Raw genomic sequence first — 23,754 nt, forward strand, 5'->3', positions numbered from 1 at the left:
CGTTTTCTCTCATTCAAAAGACTCTGGTCAAGCTCAGGTCCGAACGGGCCACTATGATTCTGATTGCTCCTCGGTGGCCCAGACAACCTTGGTACTCCCTTCTACTTCAGCTGAGCAGCAGGGAGCCCTTCCTTCTACCAGTGTTTCCATCTCTGCTTACGCAGCATCAGGGATCTCTACTTCATCCCAACTTGCAGTCACTACACCTGACAGCTTGGTTCCTCTTAACGTAACACCCCTTCAGTTTTCCCAGGCTGTGAGGGATGTTTTAGAAGCTTCACAGAAGCCTGCTACCAGACAATGTTATTCCCAAAAGTGGACTAGATTTTCTGCATGGTGTTTTTCTCGTCATAAGGAGTCCCAACATGCCTCCTTATCCTCTGTGTTGGACTATATTTTGCACCTATCTCATTCTGGTCTTAAGTCTACAACGATCCGAGTCCATTTGAGTGCGATTGCTGCTTTCCATCAGCCTCTTCAAGGGAAACTTCTTTCTGCTCATCTTGTGGTTTCCAGATTCATGAAAGGACTTTTTCATGTCAACCCTCCCCTCAAACCGCCTCCAGTGGTTGGGACCTCAATGTTGTTCTTTCTCAGCTTATGAAGCCTCCCTTTGAATCTCTTAACAAGGCTCCTCTGAAGTATCTCACTTGGAAAGTGGTGTTTCTCATTGCCCTCACTTCTGCTCGTCGAGTCAGTGAGCTTCAAGCTTTGGTTGCTGATCCCCCTTTTACAGTGTTTCATCATGACAAGGTAGTCCTTCACACCCATCCCAAATTCCTCCCCAAAGTGGTCTAGGAATTTCATCTGAATCAATCCATTGCTCTTCCAGTGTTTTTTCCAAAGCCTCATTCTCACCCTGGAGAATCAGCTCTTCATACTCTGGACTGTAAGCGTGCTTTGGCTTTCTACCTGGAACGCACCAAGTCACACAGAACTGCTCCTCAACTTTTCATCTCCTTTGACCCGAACAAGTTGGGACGTCCTATCTCTAAGCGCACCATCTCCAACTGGATGGCGGCTTGTATCTCTTTCTGCTATGCCCATAAGGTCAGAGCAATAGCAGCCTCTGTAGCCTTCCTCAGATCGACACCAATTTGAAGAGATTTGTAAGGCTGCTACTTGGTCCTCGGTTCATACCTTCACTTCTCATTATTGTCTGGGTACTTTCTCCAGACGGGATGGACAGTTTGGCCAAACAGTATTACAAAATTTATTCTCCTAAGTTGCCAACTCTCCCACCATCCCATTGTGGTTAGCTTGGAGGTCACCCACTAGTGAGAATATCTGCCTGCTTGTCCTGGGATAAAGCAATATTGCTTACCGTAACAGTTGTTATCCAGGGACAGCAGGCAGCTATTCTCACATCCCACCCACCTCCCCTGGGTTGGCTTCTCTGCGTGAGGAGACACGCCCGGTGCATCGGGCGGGAAGGCACTCGCGCATGCGTGGTGTGGGTGACTCGAAACTTCTAAAGTTTCTACAAGCAAGTATGCTTGTGAGACGCCCGCATTGGGGCTCCGTCGAATGACATCACCCACTAGTGAGAATAGCTGCCTGCTGTCCCTGGATAACAACTGTTACGGTAAGTAACATTGCTTTATCCAGGGACAGCAGGCAGATATTCTCACATCCCACCTTCCTCCCTGGGTTGGCTTCTTAGCTGGCTTATCTTAACTGAGTGACCGCGCGCCCTATGTCGGACGAGAAGGCACTCGCGCATGCACAGTTCGGGCTATCGTGAACTTTGTAAACACTTTTAAAGTGGTCCATACTGGGGCTCTGTCGGTGACATCACCCATTCGTGAGAATATCTGCCTGCTGTCCCTGGATAACACCTGCTAGTAACTGTGCTGTAGCATGGATTTAATTGTGCTAATGTGTGCCTGAAGCTTTGCACATAGCTTGTGTGGAGTATACATTCTTACATAGGGCATACACAAAATTGTGTGCAAAGTCTAGCACATTTTATTACATAGGCCTCTTAGATTGCCAGACCTCCAAGAACAAGGAAATATTTACTATATCTGAATAACATCTAGAACTACTTCTAAAAAAAACATGAGAAATCCAAAGCCCCCTTCCTTTACCCATTTACATAGAATATTGTGTGTGATATATTTCAATAAGTGACTCTTTGGTTTGTTTGATTTTATGTTACAAATTTGTACACTATTTTTAGTGACTTTATTAAGGCTGTGAATGCAGTCTAAAACAACAGTAAATTTAAACATATGAGTAAATTACTCCCTTTTCGGTGTTTTGTTATCTTAGTAATTTAGTGTGTGTGTTTTTTTTTGTTTTTTTTGTCTCATCCTTTCCCAGCAAAGAAGATGAATAATCTTTCCTTTAGTGAATTGTGCTGCCTGTTCTGTTGTCCACCATGCCCAGGGAAGATTGCATCCAAACTGGCTTTTTTACCACCTGACCCTACGTACACACTTATGTGTGATGAGAGCGGCAGTCGCTGGACACTTCATCTTTCAGAACGAGCAGACTGGCAGTACTCTTCTCGAGAAAAAGATGCTATTGAATGTTTCATGACTAGAACCAGCAGAGGTAACAGGATTGCCTGTATGTTTGTACGCTGCTCCCCTAATGCCAAGTATACGTTGCTCTTCTCACATGGAAATGCTGTTGACTTGGGTCAAATGAGCAGCTTTTACATAGGACTAGGTTCTCGAATTAATTGTAATATATTCTCCTATGATTACTCTGGATATGGAACCAGCTCTGGGAAACCAACAGAGAAAAATCTATATGCTGACATTGATGCTGCTTGGATAGCTCTCAGGACAAGGTAAGCAATAGCTTCCACATTTTAGTTTGCTGGCATTCTTTTTTTGTCACTATACAGTTGCATTCATTTCATTTAAATTGTAATATTCCTTTCTGGCTCTTGTGTACCAATTCATTCAGTCGGTATTGTCACTTTAGTTCAGTATCTCTACCTCCATCTGCTACTAGTCTAGTAACATCAAAGACTAATACAACCTGAAATTCCCCAGTACTTCTCCAATAGATGGTATAGATCAGTGTTCTTCAACCTTTTTACACCCATGGACCGGCAGAAATAAAATAATTATTTTGTGGACCGGCAAACTATTAAGACTGAAATTTAAAAAAAACATTTCCGCCCTGTCTCCGCAAGCTCGGTCCCCGCAAGCCATCTGATCCCATCTGCACAAGCCGCAGTTATTATACAGAGCACGGACCAACAAAACTCCTGTCTCCTCTCCCCTTCACATATATCCCCTCTACTATCAAGAAAACTGACCAAGCCAAGTTATTATAGAATGCTACACAGAAATATCATGCTAACAGAATACTGCACTCCCCATTTATGTCTCTAGCATGATATATATTTCAAATATGATATATTCTAATGACAAAATAGAAATAAAATGATTTTTTTTCTACCTTTTGTTGTCTCTGGTTTCTGCTTTCATCTTCTTTTCACTCTTTTCCTTCCAGCAACTGCCCTGTCTCTTCAATTCAGCATCTGCCTGTTCCATCCACTGTCTGCCCTCTCCCCCTTCCATATGTATCTTAACTTCTTTCTATGCCCCTCTCCCCTGTCCATCCAGCCTGTGCCTCCTCTCTTCTTTTTACATCATTCATTCCAGCTTCACTGCTTTCTTCATTTTTATCTCTCCTACACTAGATCTAGCATCTTTATCCCTCATTTCTCTGCTGACCCCCTTTCCAGAATCAATCTCTCTCTACTTTCTCATTCCTCTCTCTTCCCTTTCCCTCAACTGATCTCTCCATTCCACCCTGACCCCTTCCCCTCTTGTAATCTCCCTGCCAGCTGTTTCCTTCCTTTTTCCCTTCTCCCTTCCCTCCTCCCCCTGTCCAACATTAACTCTCTTCCCATCCCTTTCCCTCCTCCCCTCCCAGCAACATCTCTCCTTCTACCTCCTTCCAGGTCCAGTAGCAGCTCTCCCTTTATGCAGCAGCTTCCCAGCCTCCTACAGTGGCTTCCTCCCCTTCCAACAGTTCTCAGTACTTGCCTGCAGCAGTGATTTACTTAGGCAGCCTTGGGTCCGTTGCCACCTCTGAAGAAAGAGGAAGTTGCAGGTGAATCACTGCCCTGGCAAGTAGGAGAGCTGCTGGGAGGGGAGACAGCCACCGTTGAAGGCTCCCCAGGATCTTGCTCCTGCACACGCTGACCATCTCCCTTGTACCTGCAGCTCTCTGCCTGGAGATCATTGATTGAACCATATTCCTGGCATTCCCTTCTTGGTTGGGGTGAGAACTTTTCAGCACCCATTGTAGAATGAATTAAAGTATCCCACATGGAATTATTTATAAATCCTATTTGTCAATGTGTGTGTGTGTGTGTGTGTGTGTATGTATTTGTGTTTTGGGGGGCTAGGTTTAGTTGTAGGAGGATAGTTTAGGGTGGGGCAGATGGTAGAGCAAATGCAAAGAGTAGATTTGTGGGGTGATAGAGTTTGGGGTGATGGTGGTGTGGGGGAGAGGTTTGAGCTGTTAGAGGGCTAGTTATAGGAGTGAGGGGAAATTGCTGGGGGTGTTTTGTAGGTTGAACAATTTGAGGTAGTGGGATAGGTGCAGGATAAGTAATTTGGGGGGTTGAACAGTTTGGGGGAGTGGTGGGGCAGTTGCATTGGTAGTTTTAGAGGTGGAGTTTCAAGTTTCAAGTTTTATTAGATATTTGATGAATCGCCTATTACAAAATTTCTAGCTCTTTGGGTGTAGTAGGAGGGGGTAGTTGCAAAGAAGTAGTTTGGGATGAGGATAGTTTGGGGGGGCTTGGGAAGTTTTAGGGATGATAGGATAGTTTGAGGGTACTGTGGTTCCTCCCAGCCTCGGGCAATCAAGACAGGCTGCCGACGTCGGGACCTTCACTCTTTGAGTCCAGCCTATTTTGTTTCAACTTCCTGTTTCTGAACAGGTGAGACTTGCAGAAGGAAGGCCCCAATGTTGGCAGCCTGTCTTGATCGCCCGAGGCTGGGAGGAACGGTAGTCAGCAGGAACCACAGTCGGCAGGAACTTGAACTGCTGACTCGATCTCGCTGGCCCTGCGCAGACCGGCAGAAATTTTCTGCGGACCGGCGGTTGAAGAACAGTGGTATAGATTGTTTCTGGCTGGTGCATCAGATCCTGAACATGATTTCCAGCACACAGTCTACAGCCTGCATCCTCTGCAATTGAGTCCCTGAGCCTTTAGCTCTTAAGGTTCAGTCCATGGCTCTGTGCCCTCCTCAGCTACCAGCATTTACCCCATGAGCTGTAGCTTGGAGTAGCTTCTGACATAATTTGCCAGTGGTGGGGGTGAGAAGGAACATCTAGTGCCCCATAATACAATATGTCTGCCCGCTCCCCCTTTTCCCCACAGCTCTTATTTAACATTGTTTGGGTGTGAGGGGGGAAAAAAAAGACTTGGATGTGTCTTTACTTTATTCCTTTCTTTGTTGGGAGAAAAGTTACTACAAGCCACAAAAAAAGAAAAAGCACAATGACATACTTTGAGCTAACTTGGCTAACTGACAAGAGCTGAAGCAGCAGTTCATCTCAAGCAGTGTGCTGTGATGTCACCAAGTGAATTTGGGAGGGGGAAGGGAGTTTGTCAGCTTGTGTGCCACTGTTCTAGATATTACCAGTGACCAAACACTGTAGTTTTTGAGAGCCAGTTGCACTTCCTGTGCTCAATGCTTGATGGGAGCATATTTTTTCCTATAGACTTGGGTAACCCCAGAGGTTTCTTACGAGGTGGACTGTGGCTGTCCCATCTCTCTTCCCACATAGCCAGAAGAGCTCCTAATATAGTCAGAAACAATGGCCAATATACAGCCTTCTCTCTTTTGGAGAGCCAGTGGGTGGTAAAGATTCTTCCACCCACCTACTCTGATGCTCTAGAGCAGGGGTGTCCAAGCTGCGGCCCCTGAGGTATTTTGTGCGGCCCTGCTCGAGGACGATGCGGTGTTTTCCTCTGCCGCCCACAGGTGTTTACTGTCTTGCCGGCTCCCTCCTCCGTCTTGCTGCAGCGTTCACTCAAAGCCGTGGGCAGCGACTCATACGTGTCTCCTGCTGTTGTCAGAGGGAACGCTTCCATATCAGCCGCGGGAGGTGTGTGGGAGCCGCTACCCGCAGCTTTGAGTGAACACTGCAAGAATGGAGGAGGGAGCAGGCAAGAAGGTAAACACCCGCGGCACAGAAGGGAGAAAGGGAGAAGGGCATGTTGGGACTTGAGAGGGAGGTGCTGCCCGCAGCTTTCAGCAAAAAAAATGACTAGCAGTGAGGAGGGAGCCGGCCTGAAGGTAAACACCTGGGGCAAAGAAGGGAAGGAAGGAGAAGGGCATGTTGGGACTTGAGAGGGAGGGAGCACAAACTTAGAAAAATGATGGAAGAAAGGAGGGAGGGGACTTAGGACACAGAATGAAGGGAAAGAGGGAGAGGGAGCATGAACCATAAGATGGAAGAATGGAGGAAGTGAGGGAAAGAGATGCTGAGGTGAGAGAGATAATAGAAAGGGAGAACTGGGTGTCTGAGAGAGGGAAAGAGATGGTGCAATTGGAGAGATAAAGAAAGAGGAGAACTGTTGGGCAGAGAGAGGAGGGACGGAGACGGAGAGAATTATTGGATATGGTGGGAGAGGAATGGGGTAGAGATGCATGGGCGCAGAGAGAAGGGGAGAAAAATGAAGCCTACTGGATGTTGGTTTTTTTGGGGGGGGGATATTAAAAGAAGTGCCAGATTAGGCCTGAGGGGGGAGAGCTTATGGGGCCAGAAACAAAGGATAGAGAGAGAGAGAGATGGTGGGCAATGGTCTGAAGGGAGAGAAGTTGACTTGGGTGGTTTGGATACTTGAAGGGAGAACTGTTAGGAAGAGAAAGGAAGAAATGGTGGACTTGGGGAAGGGAGGCAGGCAGGCAGGGGGAGAGATGAGATGGGGGCAGTTGGGAAGAGAAAGGGAAAGAAGTTGGATCTGGGGATGGGAGGGAGGGAGAAATGTTATGAAAGGCAGAGAGATGCAGCAACTCTAATTTTTTAAAATTTATTTTTCCTCCATTTCATTCTTCAGCATCAAGGGGGGGAGAAGAAAAACAGAAAAGAGGGAGCAAAATGTTGGACCATGGAGATAGAGGAGGAGAGATGGAAAAATGGGAGTGCAGGAGGGGGAAGAGAGCTGGGATACGATGATTCTAGGGGATGGAAAGAAAGGGACAGGGAATTATAACCTGCCCAGTGGAGAGAGGAAGGGGGATTCTGAAAGTGGTGAGCCATGTGGATGAGGTCAAAAGGGAGATGACAAGATGAGTGAGAGAGCAGTGAGTACAGTGGTAGAAATGTGGTAATGGGGAGTAGATAGAAGGGAATAGGAGAGATGGGAAATGGGAGAAGATGAAGAATTGAGAGGTAGCTGAACATTTAAAAAGAAGGGTGAGAAAGAAAGCAAGATTTGAGTGGACAGAGGCAGAAAAGAAAAAGTTAAGAAAGCTGAAAGGGAAAAATCAATACATTCCAACATATTGATTTTTCCCTTTCGGCTTTCTTAACTTAAGAAGGAAATGGAATGACAGAAGAGGAGAAAAAAATGGACAGCAGACACTGGAAAGAGTATTAGTTGAAGATAGACAAAAAGCTGAAAGAGAAACTGGGACCAAAATAATGGAAAAACAAAACATCCAGACAACAAGGTAGAAAAAAATTGTTTATTTTGAATTTATTAACTGGAATATGTTAGCTTTGGGACAAGTGCATCACAATTATTTTTGTATTCAGTGGCGTAGTCATATACTGTACAGCTGATTTGGGGGAGGGACTGGAGCCCAGAATTAGTGGATGGGCACCAAAGTGTCTCCCCGCCTGAGTGCAATTTATAAATATTTGAGCTAGTGGGGATTCCCAAGCCCTGCCAACTGAAGACATCTTCCTCCAGTTTGGCAACTCAAAATCTCCAAGCTTTGCAGCCAATGACAATATCCTCAAACTTCCCCTGCTTTCATGCATGCATGAAAGCCAAGGGGAGGAGGGAAGGCTGCTGCTCTGCAATATTGCTGCCAGCTGCAGAACTTGGGAAGTTGGAGGGGGAGGAGGTGTCTGTCAGTTGGTGAGGCTTGGAGATCCCTACTAGCTATTGCAGGGGAGATATTCATTTTGAGGGAGCCTAAGCTCAAAGTGGGAGGCCCAAAAAAGCAGTAATTTACCTTGATTAAACGATCCTCCACATGCGCTGCTGACAGCTGATTCAGCATCCCCGCTCTGATGAGGTTCACCTCTGAAGAGGCTCACAGTATCTGTAATAGAAGTGAATGGGAAAATCAGGAGCACCCATCCCTGCTCATCAGAGTGGGGATGCGGAAGCCTGTGGCTGATCCCACTGTCAGCGGTGCACGTGGAGGATCACTCAGTCAGGGTAAGAATTACTGTTTTGGGTTCCTTGCCACAGTGTCCCTTTAATGAAGGTTTATTGTTAGATACGTACATCTTCTATATTAGTGATTGCAAATTTGGGACCTGCTCAACCTTTTTTTTTTTTTTGCTCATCAGCTAGTGTTTGTGCGGCCCCAGAAAAAATTTTTTCGGCCAGTGCAGCCCAGGGAAGCCAAAAGGCTGGACACGCCTGCTCTAAGAGCCAAGTGGATGCAGACTGTGAACTCTGTGTGCCAGTCAGCAGCATCATCATCATTGTCATTGGAATAAGAGCATTGTATCCACTATGCAGTCTTAATTACAGTACATTGTTAGATGGTGCCATTCTTTATTGAAGAGTTGTTTTAAATATTGTTAAAATGTCTGTCTTTATAATTAACTTAGACCCCCATTTTTGAAGCTGCATTAGGCTTTTTTTTATCATTGGCGGCTGTGATATTATTTCCAATATGCATAGGAATTCTATGAGCATCGGCGCTTTTACCGTCACAGCAGACGATAAAGCCTAACGTGGCTTCATAAAAGGGGGAGGGAGGATTATTCATTTATTACTTTTTGATTTATTTATGATTTTACTATTTTTTATTCTAATGGTTCAGTTTCCCCAATATAGCCCTAGTTTTGGGCAAAACCATGTTGGGCATTGGTTTGTAATTGTGTTATATTCAGGGTAAGTAAATCTGCCCACTCAACTACAGCTTGAACATTAAAAACTTACAGCATATGGAAATTGAACATTTTTAAATTTTATGGCCTGAATTCAAAGTACTTGTAAATACAGTGTAAGAGAGGTTAATTGCAGATGGTGTTGCTGCTTCAATGAAAGAGAGGAGCATAATTTATTAGAAAAAGAGGTTCTTTTGCTAGCAGTTTACGTAGACCCAGTGCACCAGATTCTGCTGGGTGATGAACAGCTGACTAAAGGGAAAGATGCTGTATAAGATAGCAGTTAGAATGAATAGGTTGCAGCAGTGTTGGGAAGAAGTAGTAGTTAAGGCTGCCTTCCTTAGCAACAGCAGCAGATGAATCCAGAGACCAATGGGATAGCTCACATCTACCAGCAGGCGGAGATAGAGAAACTGATTAATAGGTGGTCCTATTGGCTGGCACGCCTCCTGCATCTCCAGTATTCTCTATCTCCCAGCAGGTGATGGTCGCTTTTCCACTAGCTCCTGGAGTCTGGCTGTGACTGGACACTTATTTCTCCTGTTGAGATTTTCTCTTCAGTGAGTTGCAGTGCTGTTTCTCCTGTTGAGGTTTCCTCTTCAGTGAGACAGGGGTGTCCGGCTGAACGGTGCCGGCTTTAGGGGTTACACCTGAGCCCCCCCCCCCAGGTCCCTGCCTCACCCTCCCTCCATTGATAGAGGGTCTGCCTGGGTCTCCATTTTTTTCTTCTTTCCCTTCATTGCAAAAAAAAAAAAAAGAGACCCGGATACTGCATTCTGCCCAGTTTGTCCTGAACAACCGACATTTACTGGCTTCACTCAGCACTATCCCACTGCTTGTGCTTGTCTTGTCTGTTCTGGCATATAAGGCAGGTTCTGAGTCGCGTGAGTACCACGGCTGTAGTTTTGTGTTCTGTACACTGAGGTTTTGGTTGGGCAGCACTGACATTTGGTATTTTGTATGTACAAAGTGTGCAAAGTTTTGTGTTCTGTATATTCAGGTTTTTGTTGGGCTGTACTGACATTGGGTATTTCAAGTTTGCAAAGTGTGTTTTTGGAGGCCTCCAGTTTTGTATCTTGCAAGCCGTTGCATGGCAGACATTTTCCCTCGCACCGGCGGTGTACACTTCAGCTCTTCTGCTTTCGGCAGAATCGGGTTTCCGGGGTTGTAATTTTAAGCGGGACTGAGCACTTTTGCTGTCGGCAGTGCCGCAGCGTTGTCTCTGGCTGTGCCTTTTATCAGGACCAAGCTCCTATGCTGTCAGCAAAGCCACAGCGTTGTACATTTCCTTAGGACCGAGCTCCTACGCTGTCAGCAAAGTCGCAGGCGTTGTACATTTCCTTAGGACCGAGCTCCTTCGCTGTCGGCTGAACCGCATCGTTTCCTAAGGCTGTCTTTTTCAGTGGGCTGTACTCCTTAACTGTCGGCGGTGCCGCAGCGCTTCATGTGGCAGTTATTTTTGGCGGGCCGAGATCGTTTCTTGTCGGCTGAGCCACAGTGTTTGCCATGGCGTTCATTTTCGGTGGGACCGAAGTGCCTGGGTTGTCAGACATAGATGGGCTCGCTGTTCTTTTTTGTTCTATGTTTAAAAAAAAAAAAAAAGGGAAACCTTAACATATCATTGATGCAGTTTTTGGTCTTGGGGAGTGTTTATTTGCACTTTGCCTGGGGTTTCTGGTGCATGCTTGTGTTCGGCGCCCAGCTTATTAGATACGGCAGAGTGTGGCGTGGCCATTTTTTCTTGGTGTTTGCCTGCCCTGTTTAAATGCCCTGTACTCCGGTTCAGCCCACAGCGCATCGCAGCTGAGTTCTGTTAGGTTTGGAGTTTTCCCGTGCTTTATGCGGGTTTCTCCTTGTCTCTCTCGGGGTTTTGCCTTCTGGGATATTTTGTTCTCTGGACCTCTGCTTGTCACTGCAGGTGGTTGGTAACACTTTTGCTAAATCGTTAATGGTAGTTTCCTTAAAATTTTCTGCGTTGCGGCCTAGTATAGGGGGGCACGTGTTTGCCGGATGGTGCTTCTCCTATTCCTGTGACAGGGCTGTCTTCCTTTCTTTTTTGGGTGGCGGGTCCACCAGGTTTCGGACTCTGTTGAAAAATGGTCTGGGATCGCCATCTTCTACTTCATCATATTGGATGGCCCACCTTGTAGCCAGCATATGTTGTGCAGCTACTTGTGGCCCGGGGCAACCTTTTGATGGACAAGGGGGTGCCAATTCTGTCACTGAGCCTGCTCCTTAGTAGCTCGGTTCGATTAAGGTCCCCTTTCGTCGTTTTACTCCCGGGTCAGGTCTCTATGCTGTCTCTTTCTTTTTGCCGCAGGTTGGTTTTCGAGAGGGGCGTAAGTATCTGGAGGTTGGTTTCTTACCTGCATGGGGCAGTAACTGCAGTATCTTGATCACGTCTCGTGTATCTTCATTTCCTAGGCTGTATGTTTTTCCGCTACCATTGCATGGAGATGGTACTGTTTTCGGAGTGCCGATCTACTCCTTCGGAGATCACAAACCTGGAATTTTCGTAGGCGAGTCCCTTTCTTCTTCCAGATCTTACGGTTCTAGTCCAGCCATTCCCCGACCTTCTGCTCTTCATTCTGAGAGGGATCTTAGTTTCCTCTAACTGCTCTTGAGGATTTCTCGTGAGAGGGGATGTTCTATGATCTCAGGTCGGGGGCCTTGACAATTTTTTCAGGCTGCTGACGGCTTTTACGGGTGATTTGCATTTTCCTCCGGTTTCCATTTCCTTCTTGGAGTCCCATGTCTTGAGCTTCCTTATGTGTTTTTAGTTCTTCCAGAACTAAGGTAAGTTATTCCATTTACTTCATGGTGCCTGGGACGGGGGATTTGATCTGTCTGGGGCTGGATCTCATTCTGCTGAAGTGGTTTCTCTGCGTTGTCCTTTCCGAGGAATCACTATGAGCAGGTTTTCCTTTTCATTATGGTCGCTGACTCCGCTCTTGCTTCGCTTGCCTCTTTTTGAGCAGCGCTATCGGTTTTGATGGATGCTCTTTCGCCTATCCATGGCTTTCCAAGAGGTTGTCGATTATGAGGGTTCCTTTATTAGCTACCTGCTTGCATTGGACTTCTTCCAGCCAGGTCCGTCTGACGGACTCCCAAGGATGGTTTCCTTTCTCATTCACTACTTATTGCTATATCAGGGAGATTTTGTTGTTCACGTGGGGGAACGTGGTGTTTCTTGCCGGAGCCTAGGGTGATGGGTTGCTGTCTCAGGTTTGCCACCTTCTTAGGGCACCGCGACCGTGCATTTGGGTTCGGTGCAGGTTCTAGGTTTCAGGGTGCTGGCTCCGCTGGAAACTTGGGCTCGCTTTCGTGTGAGCACAATGCAGTAGTCACTTTTGTTCCAGGGGTTCCCGATATCTCCAGGCTCTATTTGTATTATTTGGTAGGCTCCTCTGACATCGCTCAGTATCCTTTGGTGGCTCTGCGAGATTCCTCCTCGGTCTTTGCTGGCTTGGCCCAGAGTCACCAGGCTGTTGGTTGGGGGGGTTCAGTGCCTTCAATCCTCTGCGCTAGGAGCCGGATCTTCAGGGACGGCTCACTACTCGTTCCTCTTCTAGACTGGTGCATGCTCTGGCTGCCGTTGTGGTGTTTTCAGCCCATTCTTCCAGGATAACGATGCTGGTCTTTTAGGGCAGTGTTATGACAGTGCTGTTTCTCTATGGCCAGAAAGTGTGGAATGTACTCAGTTGGCGAGTTCTGTACTGGTTCTCCTTCAAGGGGTGGAATCTCATCTTCCTATTCGGTCGGCGTGTCATTTTACAGGACAGGAGAAAGATTTCGATGGATTTTCTCGTCTGAGCAGCAACCGTCTTTTGTTTGTTACAGGGTGCAGCGCTCAGCATGCCTTTCGGCTCTTTAGATATAGTGACTAGGGGTGGTAGTCTTCACCCATCTTCTACATACTAGACATTGGGAACTCTTTGCTCAGGCTTTCCAGCTCTTTGTATAAGGGTGAGGTATGATAGCACCTGACCTCCTGGCCTCATCTTGGAGTCCTGACTTCCTAGCTTCTTCAGCAGACGCAGGGAGTGGCAGTCAGAGAGGGTAGTAGCGTTGCTTCTTTCTCGCCTCTGGTTTCTCTCTTTATAAGTGTTTTCCCCTGGCTGATGTTTGGATGGATTTGCCTTCTCATGCTCGCTTTCAGGGCATAGTGATCTGAGGATCTACAGATTGGCTGAACATCCTTGCTATGTGACTGATGAATTTTTCATCGACCTGTTGAGATTCCTGGTTTCTCCGGATTTACTCTCCTGGTGTCTGCTCACCATGACTATTCGTCCTATGATGGTGTTAAGTCTTGGCTTTGGCGCCGTCAAGGATGACGTGTAAGCTGGTTTATTCGCTTCTACTGGTGAATCAGACTTCTTCACCTGTGGCTTATGCTTCTGTTGGGTGGCTTTTCCTTTCTTGGGTATTTCTTGTCATTGGCTCCCTTCGGGTTTTTTGACTTTCCTTTTGGGCGCGAGCTTATATTGCCTTCAGCTTCTAATGATATTCTTTGCTTGTTAGCTGGGCTAGGTTTCTCGCTCTTTGCTTGCTTCTCAACTTCCTGTAGTTCAGTTCCTCGAGGGAGTACGGTGTATTCGTGCACCTCTTAAGATGTCCTGTCCGGAGTTCGATCTTAAGGTGCTTCTTCGCAGTTTACAGGGGGCTTCGTTTCTGCATTGTCTTTTGAGACTCCACCAGGCAGTGCCATTCCCCACGGTGTTTCTTGTGGCCGGGGCTTCGGCTCGGCGGTTTCTGAGTTGCAGGCATTGTGCGGCGGGGATTCTTATTTCTGCTTTACTAGTTCTGGGATGTCGGTTTGGACGGTACCTCACTTTCTTTTTTGCCAGTCTCACCTTTCCGTCCTTATTCCTGGGAGGTGAGCTTTTCTTCACTGCATTTTGTAATAGTGCGTAGCATTCTCTGCAAGCTGGGTTTCTGACGGCTTTAGTCGTTTAGATCACCTCTTGGGTTTCTTCAAATGATGCGACAAAACGTATGGCAGCATCCGATGCCTTTATCACTCGAGGGATCCAGGGGGACTTTCCTTACGCTTACTTGCTGGTTGGGAAGCGGTTGTCGGAAAGCCTTCATGTCCATTCGGCCTGTGCGGTGTCGGCTGCTTGACCATTGTCCAGAGGTTTGTTCCTTGGAGGAGTTTTGTCCTTCGACTTCTTGGTATTCCATAATTACTTTATCTCCGCATTGCGGTTAAATGTGGGGCGCGTGCAGAGGCAGCGTTAGTGCTTCGGTTGTTGCGGAGGTGGCGTTTGCTTCCTACCCTGGTTGAGGATTGCTTTGCTACATCCCATTGGTCTCTGGATTCATCTGCTGCTTTTGCTAAGGAAGGAAAAATTATGTTCTTACTGTTAATTTTCTTTCCTTTAGACACAGCAGATGAATCCAGAGTCCCACCCTTTCTGGATATCGTCTGTCGGTTTTTTGTTTTGCGAAGTTTGAAGTCCATTGTTCTTGATGTTGTATTCGGTTTTGTTATCTTTTGGGATTTGTTTTGGGAAAGGAGTTTTTTTTTTTTTTTTTTTGCAGGCTCGGCATATTGATGATTACGGATGCTTGGGCAAGGAGTTATACTGGAGATGCAGGAGGCGTGCCAGCCAATAGGACCACCTGTTAATCAGTTTCTCTATCTCTGCCTGCTGGTAGATGTGGATTCATCCGCTGCGTCTAAAGAAAATTAACAGGTAAGAACATAATTTTTCCTTGTCTTCAGCCTCCTCAACTGAGGATGAATTTGATCTTCAAAATTATCTGGGTCAGGAGGAACGTGCAGAGAGTCTCCAAGTAGAAAGGGATTCTTCCAAACTCATAGAGAACATCTCACTTGCACTAAAAAGTTTTTTATATATATATATATATATATATTATATTCATCAAAACTAACTGTATAAGAAGTCTTTCCATTTTTATCTCAAAATTGTTAAATGTATTTCCCTAGTGGTTACTACTTTACCACCAACCCAAGTTAGTGCTGAAAGGTTGTTTTCTGTTCTGAGAATAAGTGGATCAGAATTGAGGTGATCCATAAGGAAGGATCTGACTAAGGCAATTCTTTTCTGAAAAAAATTCTTCAAAAATTTATTTTAAAAAGTATATGCATAACAGTGTATTGCATATCTTCATTTGACTGCATTTTCTTTTGTGTGTGTTTGTTTTTGTTGAAACTTCAATTATATGCTGTAATCTTAGTCCTAATTTTGTACATAAATATTCTGTTTTCTGTAATTAAATAATAACTTTATTTTTTTATACCGTCATACCACAAACAGTTCTAAGCGGTTACAGACTGTATAAAGACAGCAACATTACAGAGAACTTTCGAAATTACATTGGCATGTTAAGTTTAGTCAGGTTTATCTGGAAGTGTTTTGGAAGTGGGGTCAGAGAAATTTGTGAAAGAGATAAGTTTTTATTGACTTCCTAAACGTTTGGTACGAAAGTGCATTTGAGATGAAGTTGGTTAAACATTTGTTCCATTTGCCTGCTTGGAATGATAGTGTTCTATTGAGGTATCTCTCGTAGGTACAGCCCTTTACAGATGGAAAAGCGAACAAGTAGATACTGCGTGTATTAGTTGTGCCTGGGAATTTGAATTTGAATTGAAAGGTTGGGGATGAACCTGTCATGGTTTTGAAGCAAAGGCAAGCAAACTTAAAAATGACCCTTGCTTCCACAGGCAGCCAGTGTAGTTTTTTTGTAATATGGGCTTACTTGGTCTGATTTCTTGAGACCATAAATGAGACGGACTGCAGCATTTTGGATGACTCTCAGTCGTTTGGTTTTCTTGAGAGATCCCAAGTATATAATATTGCAGTAGTCTAAGGCAGTGTTCTTCAACCTTTTTACACCTATGGACCTGCGGAAATAAAATAATTATTTTGTGGACCGGCAAACTACTAGGACTGAAATTTTTAAAACCCTGTTTCCACCCCGTCTCCGCGAACTCGGTCCCCGCAAATCATCTGATCCCATCCGCACAAGTCTCAGTTATGGATTTATATTGAATGTATTTTATTAAAGTATAAAAAGAAACAATATTCTGTACAATTATCATTTTATAAATTCAAATAATACAGAGCAAGGATCAACAAAACCCCTGTCTCCCCTCCCTTTCAAAAATATCCCCTCCACTATTGTGAAAACTGAACAAACCAAATTACTACAGAATGCTACATTCTACAGAACTATCTTTACTAGGCCTTATTTCAACCATACAATACTACCATGAACACCAAAAATCTGTCATTCTAATCTCTCTAGACCTCTCTGCAGCTTTTGACACTATCGATCATTCTCTTCTTATCTCTAGATTAAAAGATTGCCGCATTTCTGGTTCTGCACTCTCTTGGTTCTTATCTTACTTTCAGGAACGCAGCTCTAAAGTCTGCGTAAAAAACGAAATTTCCTCAACTATATCTCAAACTTTCGGAGTGCCACAAGGTTCAATATTATCACCATTATTATTCAATGTATTTCTCTCTCCTCTCCTTACATTAGCCCAATCGATAGGATTTACTATTTTCGCCTATGCAGACGATATTCAACTTCTTCACCCTATTAACACCACTAACATCTCTGACATAAAAGACATAAATAATAAATTGGATAACATAAACGAATGGCTATACACAAATAAACTTTCACTTAACATTGACAAATCTTGTGGACTCCTACTCCCCATTAAAAAATCTGAATCATTACCAGGAACTATCTCTATCAAATCTATCCCACTACATATGGAAACTAAAATTAAACTACTATGTTTCTATGTTTCTACTTGGCGTCATTATTGATAGAGATCTCTCCTTTCATGAACATATTAGTTCCGTAGCAAAGGTCTGCTTCTATAAACTTCGCATCATCAGATCATTAATTTCCATTCTAAATACTGATTCTATTACTATTTTGACCCACTCTTTAGTAATTTCTCACTTAGACTACTGCAACTCGCTCCTTAACGGCCTCCCTCAAAAAGAACTACGACGCCTTCAACTGATACAAAATACCGCAATAAAACTTATCTATAAAAAAAACAAATATGATCATGTCACTCCTCTGTTAAAGGAAGCCCACTGGCTTCCAATTTCTTATCGTATCACTTATAAAATTATTCTACTCACTTTCAAAATCAAACTCTTACATCAACCTACATTCCTCGATAAACTCCTTATACCTCAAAGTTCCACTCGCACATTAAGATCATCTGACCAAAAACTTCTCTATATTCCATCCCTTAAAGATTCTTATTATACTCGCAAAACAAACTTCGCTATAACAGCCCCTACATTATGGAACTCACTTCCACAACACCTCCGCGACGAACAACAACTAGTCAAATTCAAGATCAATCTAAAGACTTTCTTATTTCGAGATGCTTTTAATCAAACCTAAAAAAAAAAAAAAAAACATTTTTTTTTTTTTTCTTCTCTCTCTTCTTTCGGCTAGCAAGCTTCCATCATTTTAACGCTCCCCTCCCCTTTGTTCAATTCTCCCCCCCACTCTCTCCTTCTCACCTATACAATGTAACTTTTTCCCTTTCCTCACTTACTGCCCTCACACTCCAGTACGTCAAGTCTTTGTCATTTATGTTTAACTTTAGACATCTTTTTGCACATACTACTACATTTAATTCTTTTTTTTAATTTTATTGTTAACCGGCCAGACAATTGTTTGATGGTCGGGATATTAAAAACCAATAAACTTGGAAACTTGGAAACTTAGAAAAATCAAGCTAACAGAATACTTCAGTCACATATGGCAGGAATAGTGTTAGGGGAGTGCAACTAGAGCAACTGCCCCCTGGTCAGAGAGAGCCCAAAGCCAGCTGGAAGCAAAAGAAGCACTGCTTGGGCTTTGCAGTCCCCAGTTATGTCTAACACCAGCTCTAGCAGGATATATATTTCAAATCTGATATATTCTAATCACAAAATAGAAATAAAATTATTTTTCCTACCTTTTGTCATCTCTGGTTTCTGCTTTCATCTTCTTTTCACTCTCTTGTTTCCAGCGTCTGCCCTCTCTGTTTCTTCAGTCCAGCATCTGCCCCTCCCATCCACTGTCTGCCCTCTCCCCCTTCCATATGGTATCTGTCTTCTTTCTATGCCCCTTTCCATCCAGCCTGTGCCCCCTCTCTCCTTTTTACATGATTCATTCCAGCTTCACTGCTCTCTTCATTTTTATCTCTCCTACACCAGATCTAGCATCGTTGTCCCTCTCTGCTTATTTCTCTGCTGACCCTTCCCATCATCAATCTCTCTACTTTATCATGCCTGTCTCTCCCCTTCCCCTCCTTTAATCTCCCTGCCAGCTGTTTCCTTCCTATTTTTCCTTCTCTCTTCCCTCCTCCTCCTGTCCAGCAGTAACTCTCTTCCCTTCCTCCCCTTCCAGCAGCATCTCTCCTTCTCCTTCCCTCCAGGTCCAGTAGCACCAGTAACTTTTTTTTCCCTTGTCCAGCAGCTTCCCAGACTCCTTTCCTTCCTCCCCTCCCAGCAGCATCTCTCCTTATCCTTCCCTCCAGGTCCAATAGCAACTGTCCCTTTTTTTCCCTTCTCCAGCAGCTTCTCAGACTCCTTTCCCTCCTCCCCTCCCAGCAGCATCTCTCCTTATCCTTCCCTCCAGGTCCATTAGCAGCTGTCCCTTTTTTTTTTTTCCCTTGCCCAGCAGTTTCCCAGCCTCCAACAGTGGTTTTCTCCCCTCCCAGCAGCTCTCCTTACTTGCCAGCGCAGCGATTCACTAAGGCAGCTTCGGGTCCTTTGATGGATCGCGCCGCCTCTGAGGAAAGAAGAAGTTGCATCATCAGAGGCGGCCTCGACACAGCAAAAGCCCCAAGGCTGCTTTCCTGAATTGCGCTGGGAAGTAAGGAGAGCTGCTAATAGGGGAGAAAGCAACTGTCGGAGGCTCCCCATGATCTCTCCAGCCCTGCGTGGATCAGCTGGAAATGACAACTCGTCAATCTCACCAGCCCTGTGCGGACCGGCAGAAATTTTCTGTGGACCAACACCAGTCCACGGATTGGCGGTTGAAGAACAGTGGTCTAAGGTACTTAAGATCAGGGATTGAACCAGCAGTCGAAAGGAAAATAAATCTAAGTATTGTTTAATGGTATGAAGTTTTAATAGAGTGAGAAAGCATTTTTTGACTTGCGCATTAGTGTGATCTTCAAATGTCAGGCTTCGGTCCAGGGTGACGCCAAGGATTTTAGTTGTGGGATTAATTGGGTAGTCTGATCCATTTAGTCTCAAGGAGGTGTTCACGATCTTGTTGGGACTTGCCAAGAAAATCTTGGGTTTTTTGGGATTCAGTTTTAGGACAGATGAGATGAATTGTTCTGTCTCTTGGGTCAATGAGGTTATTGGAATAATAATTTTTCCTTTGCAAAGCAGCAGATGAATCCAGAGACCAGTGGGATATAGCTCACATCGACCAGCAGGTGGAGATAGAGAACTGATTTCCAGTTGGCCTTATAGCCTGGTGTTCCTTCTGTTGAATCAGTTTTGCTCTATCTCCCAGCGGTGGTGGAGCTATCTCTCTAGCTCCTGGTGCCTGGTGGATTAAGGATCATTTAGGTTCCTCTGTTGAGCCTTTGGCTCTTCAGTTGGACAGGGGTGCCTGGCTGGTTGGTGCCGGCTTTGGGAGTTACACCTGGGCCCTCCCAGGTCCCTTCTCCACCCTCCCCTCCGAGTGATTGAGGGATTTTGCCTGCTCTCAGCGTTGGTTTCTTCATTCCAGTTAAAAAAAAACAAAAAACGCTTCTGCCTTGCTGAGCTGTGCCCTGGTGAGGTAGCTTAGGTTAATTACCAGCTTTATCCTGACTGAATGGGGGCGGGCTGAGAGCGTGGTGAGTACTTGGCTTTTGTGTGCATTTTATTGTTTTGTGCCGCCTCGAGTGCCGGTCCGGTTGGGAGGGGCGGCGTGGTATGGCGGAAGACGCGCGTCAGCGGTGTTCACGCTGTGGGAAGCGTAGAACACCGGCGGGATTGTGCTCAGCGGGGTGCTTGGACGCACCGGCTGAGGATACTTTCATGCAGGCGTGTGAGGGGGCCAGTTCCCGCGTCCGTGAAGCGCGCTCGGCGTCCCCGCCCCTCGCGGTCGGCTCGGCCTCACGGCGTGGTGTTGCCACGGCCGAGGGGGGGTCGGCAGGGGGTGGGGAGTCGGAAGTGCGGGATGGCGCGGGGGCTCCGCTCTCCGGCGCCGAACAGGGGGGTGTTTCCACGGTGGGCCTGGGCTCGTTCACCCCTGAGTTTATAATGTTGATGCATAAGGCTTTCATGCTTCAGTGCAGTCAGCCTGCTCCTCCGGTCTCGGTGAACTTGCCGGTGCTTTCTGTGCCCCCTGCTGTTCCCCTGAAGGTGGATGCTGGGGAGACGGCGAAGGGAGATGGTTCTCCTGTGAAATCGCCAATATTTAAAAAGCGCAGGCTCGCGTCCGCGGACGAGCCTATGGTTGTTTCCCCTTTTTCCCTTCCGGAGTTGTTGGAGGAAGGTGAGGTAGAGGAGTGGGAAGAGGAGGATCCCCAGTATAGGGAAGTGGATGACCCTTCCGCGCTCCGTCTTTTCCATCGGGAAGAACTTTCCTCCTTAATTTCAAAAGCTTTACTGGGTTTAAACATTTCTCAGGTGGATTCGAAAGTTTCAGGTAACCCTCTTATGGCAGGTACCCGTAGGCCACCGAAGGCTTTTCCGGTGCATGAAGCCATGCAGGAGCTGATCTCGGCTCAATGGGATACGCCGGAAGCCGGGTTACGGGTAGCAAAGGCCATGCGGCTTTTGTATCCGGTGGACCCATACGAACTTGAGAAATTTAAATTGCCTAAGGTGGATGCACTGGTAGCCGCGGTTACTAAACGGACGACCTTGCCTGTAGAAGGGGGGGTTACATTAAAGGATGCCCAGGATAGGAAGGTTGAATCTTCTCTGAAGTTATCTTTTGAGGTTGCTGCAGTGACTTTGCAGGCCGCAATTTGCAGCTCTTATGCAGCAAGAGCCTGTCTGCAGTGGTCTCAAGGGATGGCGGATAATTTGATGGAGTCCGGGGGTTCTGTTCCTGCGGAACTGGCGGATTTGGAATCGGGTTTGGCTTATTTAGCGGATTCCTTATATGATATTATTCGCGCTTCGGCTAAACAAATGTCGCTTTCAGTTGTCTCTCGCAGGTCTTTATGGCTTCGACATTGGGCGGCAGATGCGGCTTCTAAGCTTCGTCTTGTGAAACTCCCTTTTAAAGGGGGTTTATTGTTTGGGGAAGATTTAGATAGATTGGTAAAGGATTTTGGAGATACCAAAACCCAGCGGTTGCCGGAAGATAGGCCTAGGCCCCCTTTAAAGTCCTCGTCATCTAGACCTCGTTTCAGAGAGGTGAGGAGATATAGGTCTTTGAAACCGTTCTTTGGTTCCGCGTATGGTGCCTTCTCTTCGTCTAGACCTAAGGGTCGACAGAGAGGTTCCTTTCGTACGACGAAACCTGCTTCAGGTCAGCCAGCTCGTACCCCGGCAAGTCGCGCTCCACAATGACGGGGTCTTGGCCCCCTCTGCCTTTCCATTAGGGGGACGCCTGTCGGCGTTTTGGGCGGAGTGGGCCAAGATCACATCAGATCGTTGGGTGTTGGACATTATTCAAGAAGGGTACAAGTTAGAATTCGCCGCTCCCGTCGCCGATTCTTTCTTGGTATCCCCGTGCAATGGGGCGGCCAAGGGAGATTCGGTCCGCTTAACTCTTCAAATTCTCCTGGATCTAGGGGCGGTAGTACCTGTACCGCCGGAAGAGGTAGGCCGCGGTATTTATTCCCTTTACTTTGTTGTACCAAAGAAGGGGGGTTCCTTCAGGCCAGTGTTGGATCTAAAAGGAGTCAACAATGTTCTCAGTGTTCGCCATTTCAGGATGGAGACGGTTCGCTCGGTGATTGCGGCCGTACGGCCGGGAGAGTTCCTCACGTCACTCGATCTCAAAGAGGCGTACCTCCATATTCCAATCTGAAGTTTCTGAGGTTTGCGATCCTCGGCCAGCATTATCAATTTCGGGCTATGCCCTTTGGCCTGGCGACGGCTCCCCGCACCTTTTCGAAGGTGATGGTGGTGGTGGCGGCCTTTCTGCGCAAAGAAGGGATTCGGGTACACCCGTACTTAGACGACTGGTTAATCCGCGCGTCATCCAGGCTAGAGAGTGTGGCGGTAACTCAACGGGTAATCTCGCTCCTTCAGTCGCTAGGGTGGATCGTCAACTTTCCCAAGAGTTCTCTGTCCCCTTCTCAGTCGTTGGTGCACCTGGGGGTCAGGTTCGAAACTGGCCTAGGAATGGTGTTTCTACCCCGGGAACGGGGGGAGAAATTACAGTCTCAAATTCGAGGGCTTCTCGGGTCGCCCAATCCTCGGGTTTGGGATTATGTTCAGGTTCTGGGCTCGATGGTGGCGACTCTGGATGTGGTTCCCTGGGCTCGGTTCCATATGAGGCCCCTGCAGAAGTCGCTTCTTTCTCGGTGGTCCCCGGCATCTCTGGACTATTGTCGCCGGCTCCGTTGGAGTCCTCGGGTGGCTCGCGGCATGCACTGGTGGCTAACCGAGGTCCATCTGTTCCGGGGCATGCCGCTAGCGACGCCGGATTGGGTCGTGATTACGACAGATGCCAGTCTCCGGGGATGGGGGGCTCAGTGCCGGCACGCTTCCGTGCAGGGAGTGTGGTCCTCGGGAGAGGCACAGTGTTCGATCAATCTGTTGGAACTGAGGGCGATACGGCTTGCGCTCCGAGAGTTTCAGGCCATGATTCAGGACCATCCGACCAGGATCTTTTCGGACAGTGTCACGGCGGTGTCATATATCAATCGTCAAGGGGGACTCGGAGTCCTCAATTAGCCGAAGAGGCGATGCTGCTGTTTCAGTGGGCGGAAAGGCATGTTCCGCTTCTTTCAGCAGCACACATTGCGGGTCGCGAAAACATTCAAGCGGACTTCCTCAGCAGGAATCGTCTCGATCCCGGCGAATGGGAGTTGTCTCCGAGGGCGTTCGAGCTGCTGGTCCTTCGGTGGGGGCTGCCAGACATGGATCTCATGGCCTCATCCCGCAATACAAAGCGGCCTCGGTTCTTCAGCAGACGGAAAGAGAGGGGCTCGGAGGGGGTGGACGCTTTAGCTCTCCCGTGGCCTCCGAATTCCCTTCTGTATGTATTTCCCCCTTGGCCGATGATCGGTCGAGTCTTACAACGCATCGCTCTCTTTCAGGGCAGGGTGATCCTGGTAGCTCCGGATTGGCTGCGTCGGTCTTGGTACGCGGATCTGATGCAACTCTCGTCGGGCGATCGGTTGAAGTTCCAGGTGACTCCGGACTTGCTGACTCAGGGTCCGATCTCCATGGACAATCCGGCCCACTTTGGTCTTACGGCCTGGCTATTGAACGGTCGCGGTTGAGTAAGAAGGGCTATTCGGATCAGGTTATTGCTACTCTTCTTCGAGCGAAGAAGATTTCTACTTCTACCTCTTATGCTAGAGTTTGGAAAGTTTTTGAGACTTGGTGCGGGAAGCAGAGTATTGCGCCCTTCCAGGCGTCTCTGGCGGCTATTCTGTCTTTTCTACAGGAGGGCGTTTCTAAAGGGTTAGCCTATAACTCGATTAAGGTTCAGGTGGCGGCCATTGCTTGTTATAGGGGCCGGGTGTCGCGCTCGTCTGTAGCATCTCACCCGGAC

General features: G+C 46.7%; 1 protein-coding gene across 4 annotated transcripts in view; it reads left to right on the forward strand.

The window, feature by feature from the left end:
• The window catches only part of ABHD17B (abhydrolase domain containing 17B, depalmitoylase), a 162,043-nt gene that overhangs the window by 48,835 nt on the left and 89,454 nt on the right, over positions 1-23,754 (forward strand). For all 4 annotated transcript variants that reach the window (XM_033924631.1, XM_033924607.1, XM_033924623.1 and 1 more), the window contains exon 2: positions 2,326-2,800. In XM_033924631.1, the coding sequence (XP_033780522.1) occupies positions 2,334-2,800 (467 nt within the window). In that variant the 5' untranslated portion in view covers positions 2,326-2,333. The remainder of the gene's footprint in view (positions 1-2,325; positions 2,801-23,754) is intronic.

Source organism: Geotrypetes seraphini, chromosome 1 (genome assembly GCF_902459505.1).
Source record: "Geotrypetes seraphini chromosome 1, aGeoSer1.1, whole genome shotgun sequence".
Taxonomy (NCBI): domain Eukaryota; kingdom Metazoa; phylum Chordata; class Amphibia; order Gymnophiona; family Dermophiidae; genus Geotrypetes; species Geotrypetes seraphini.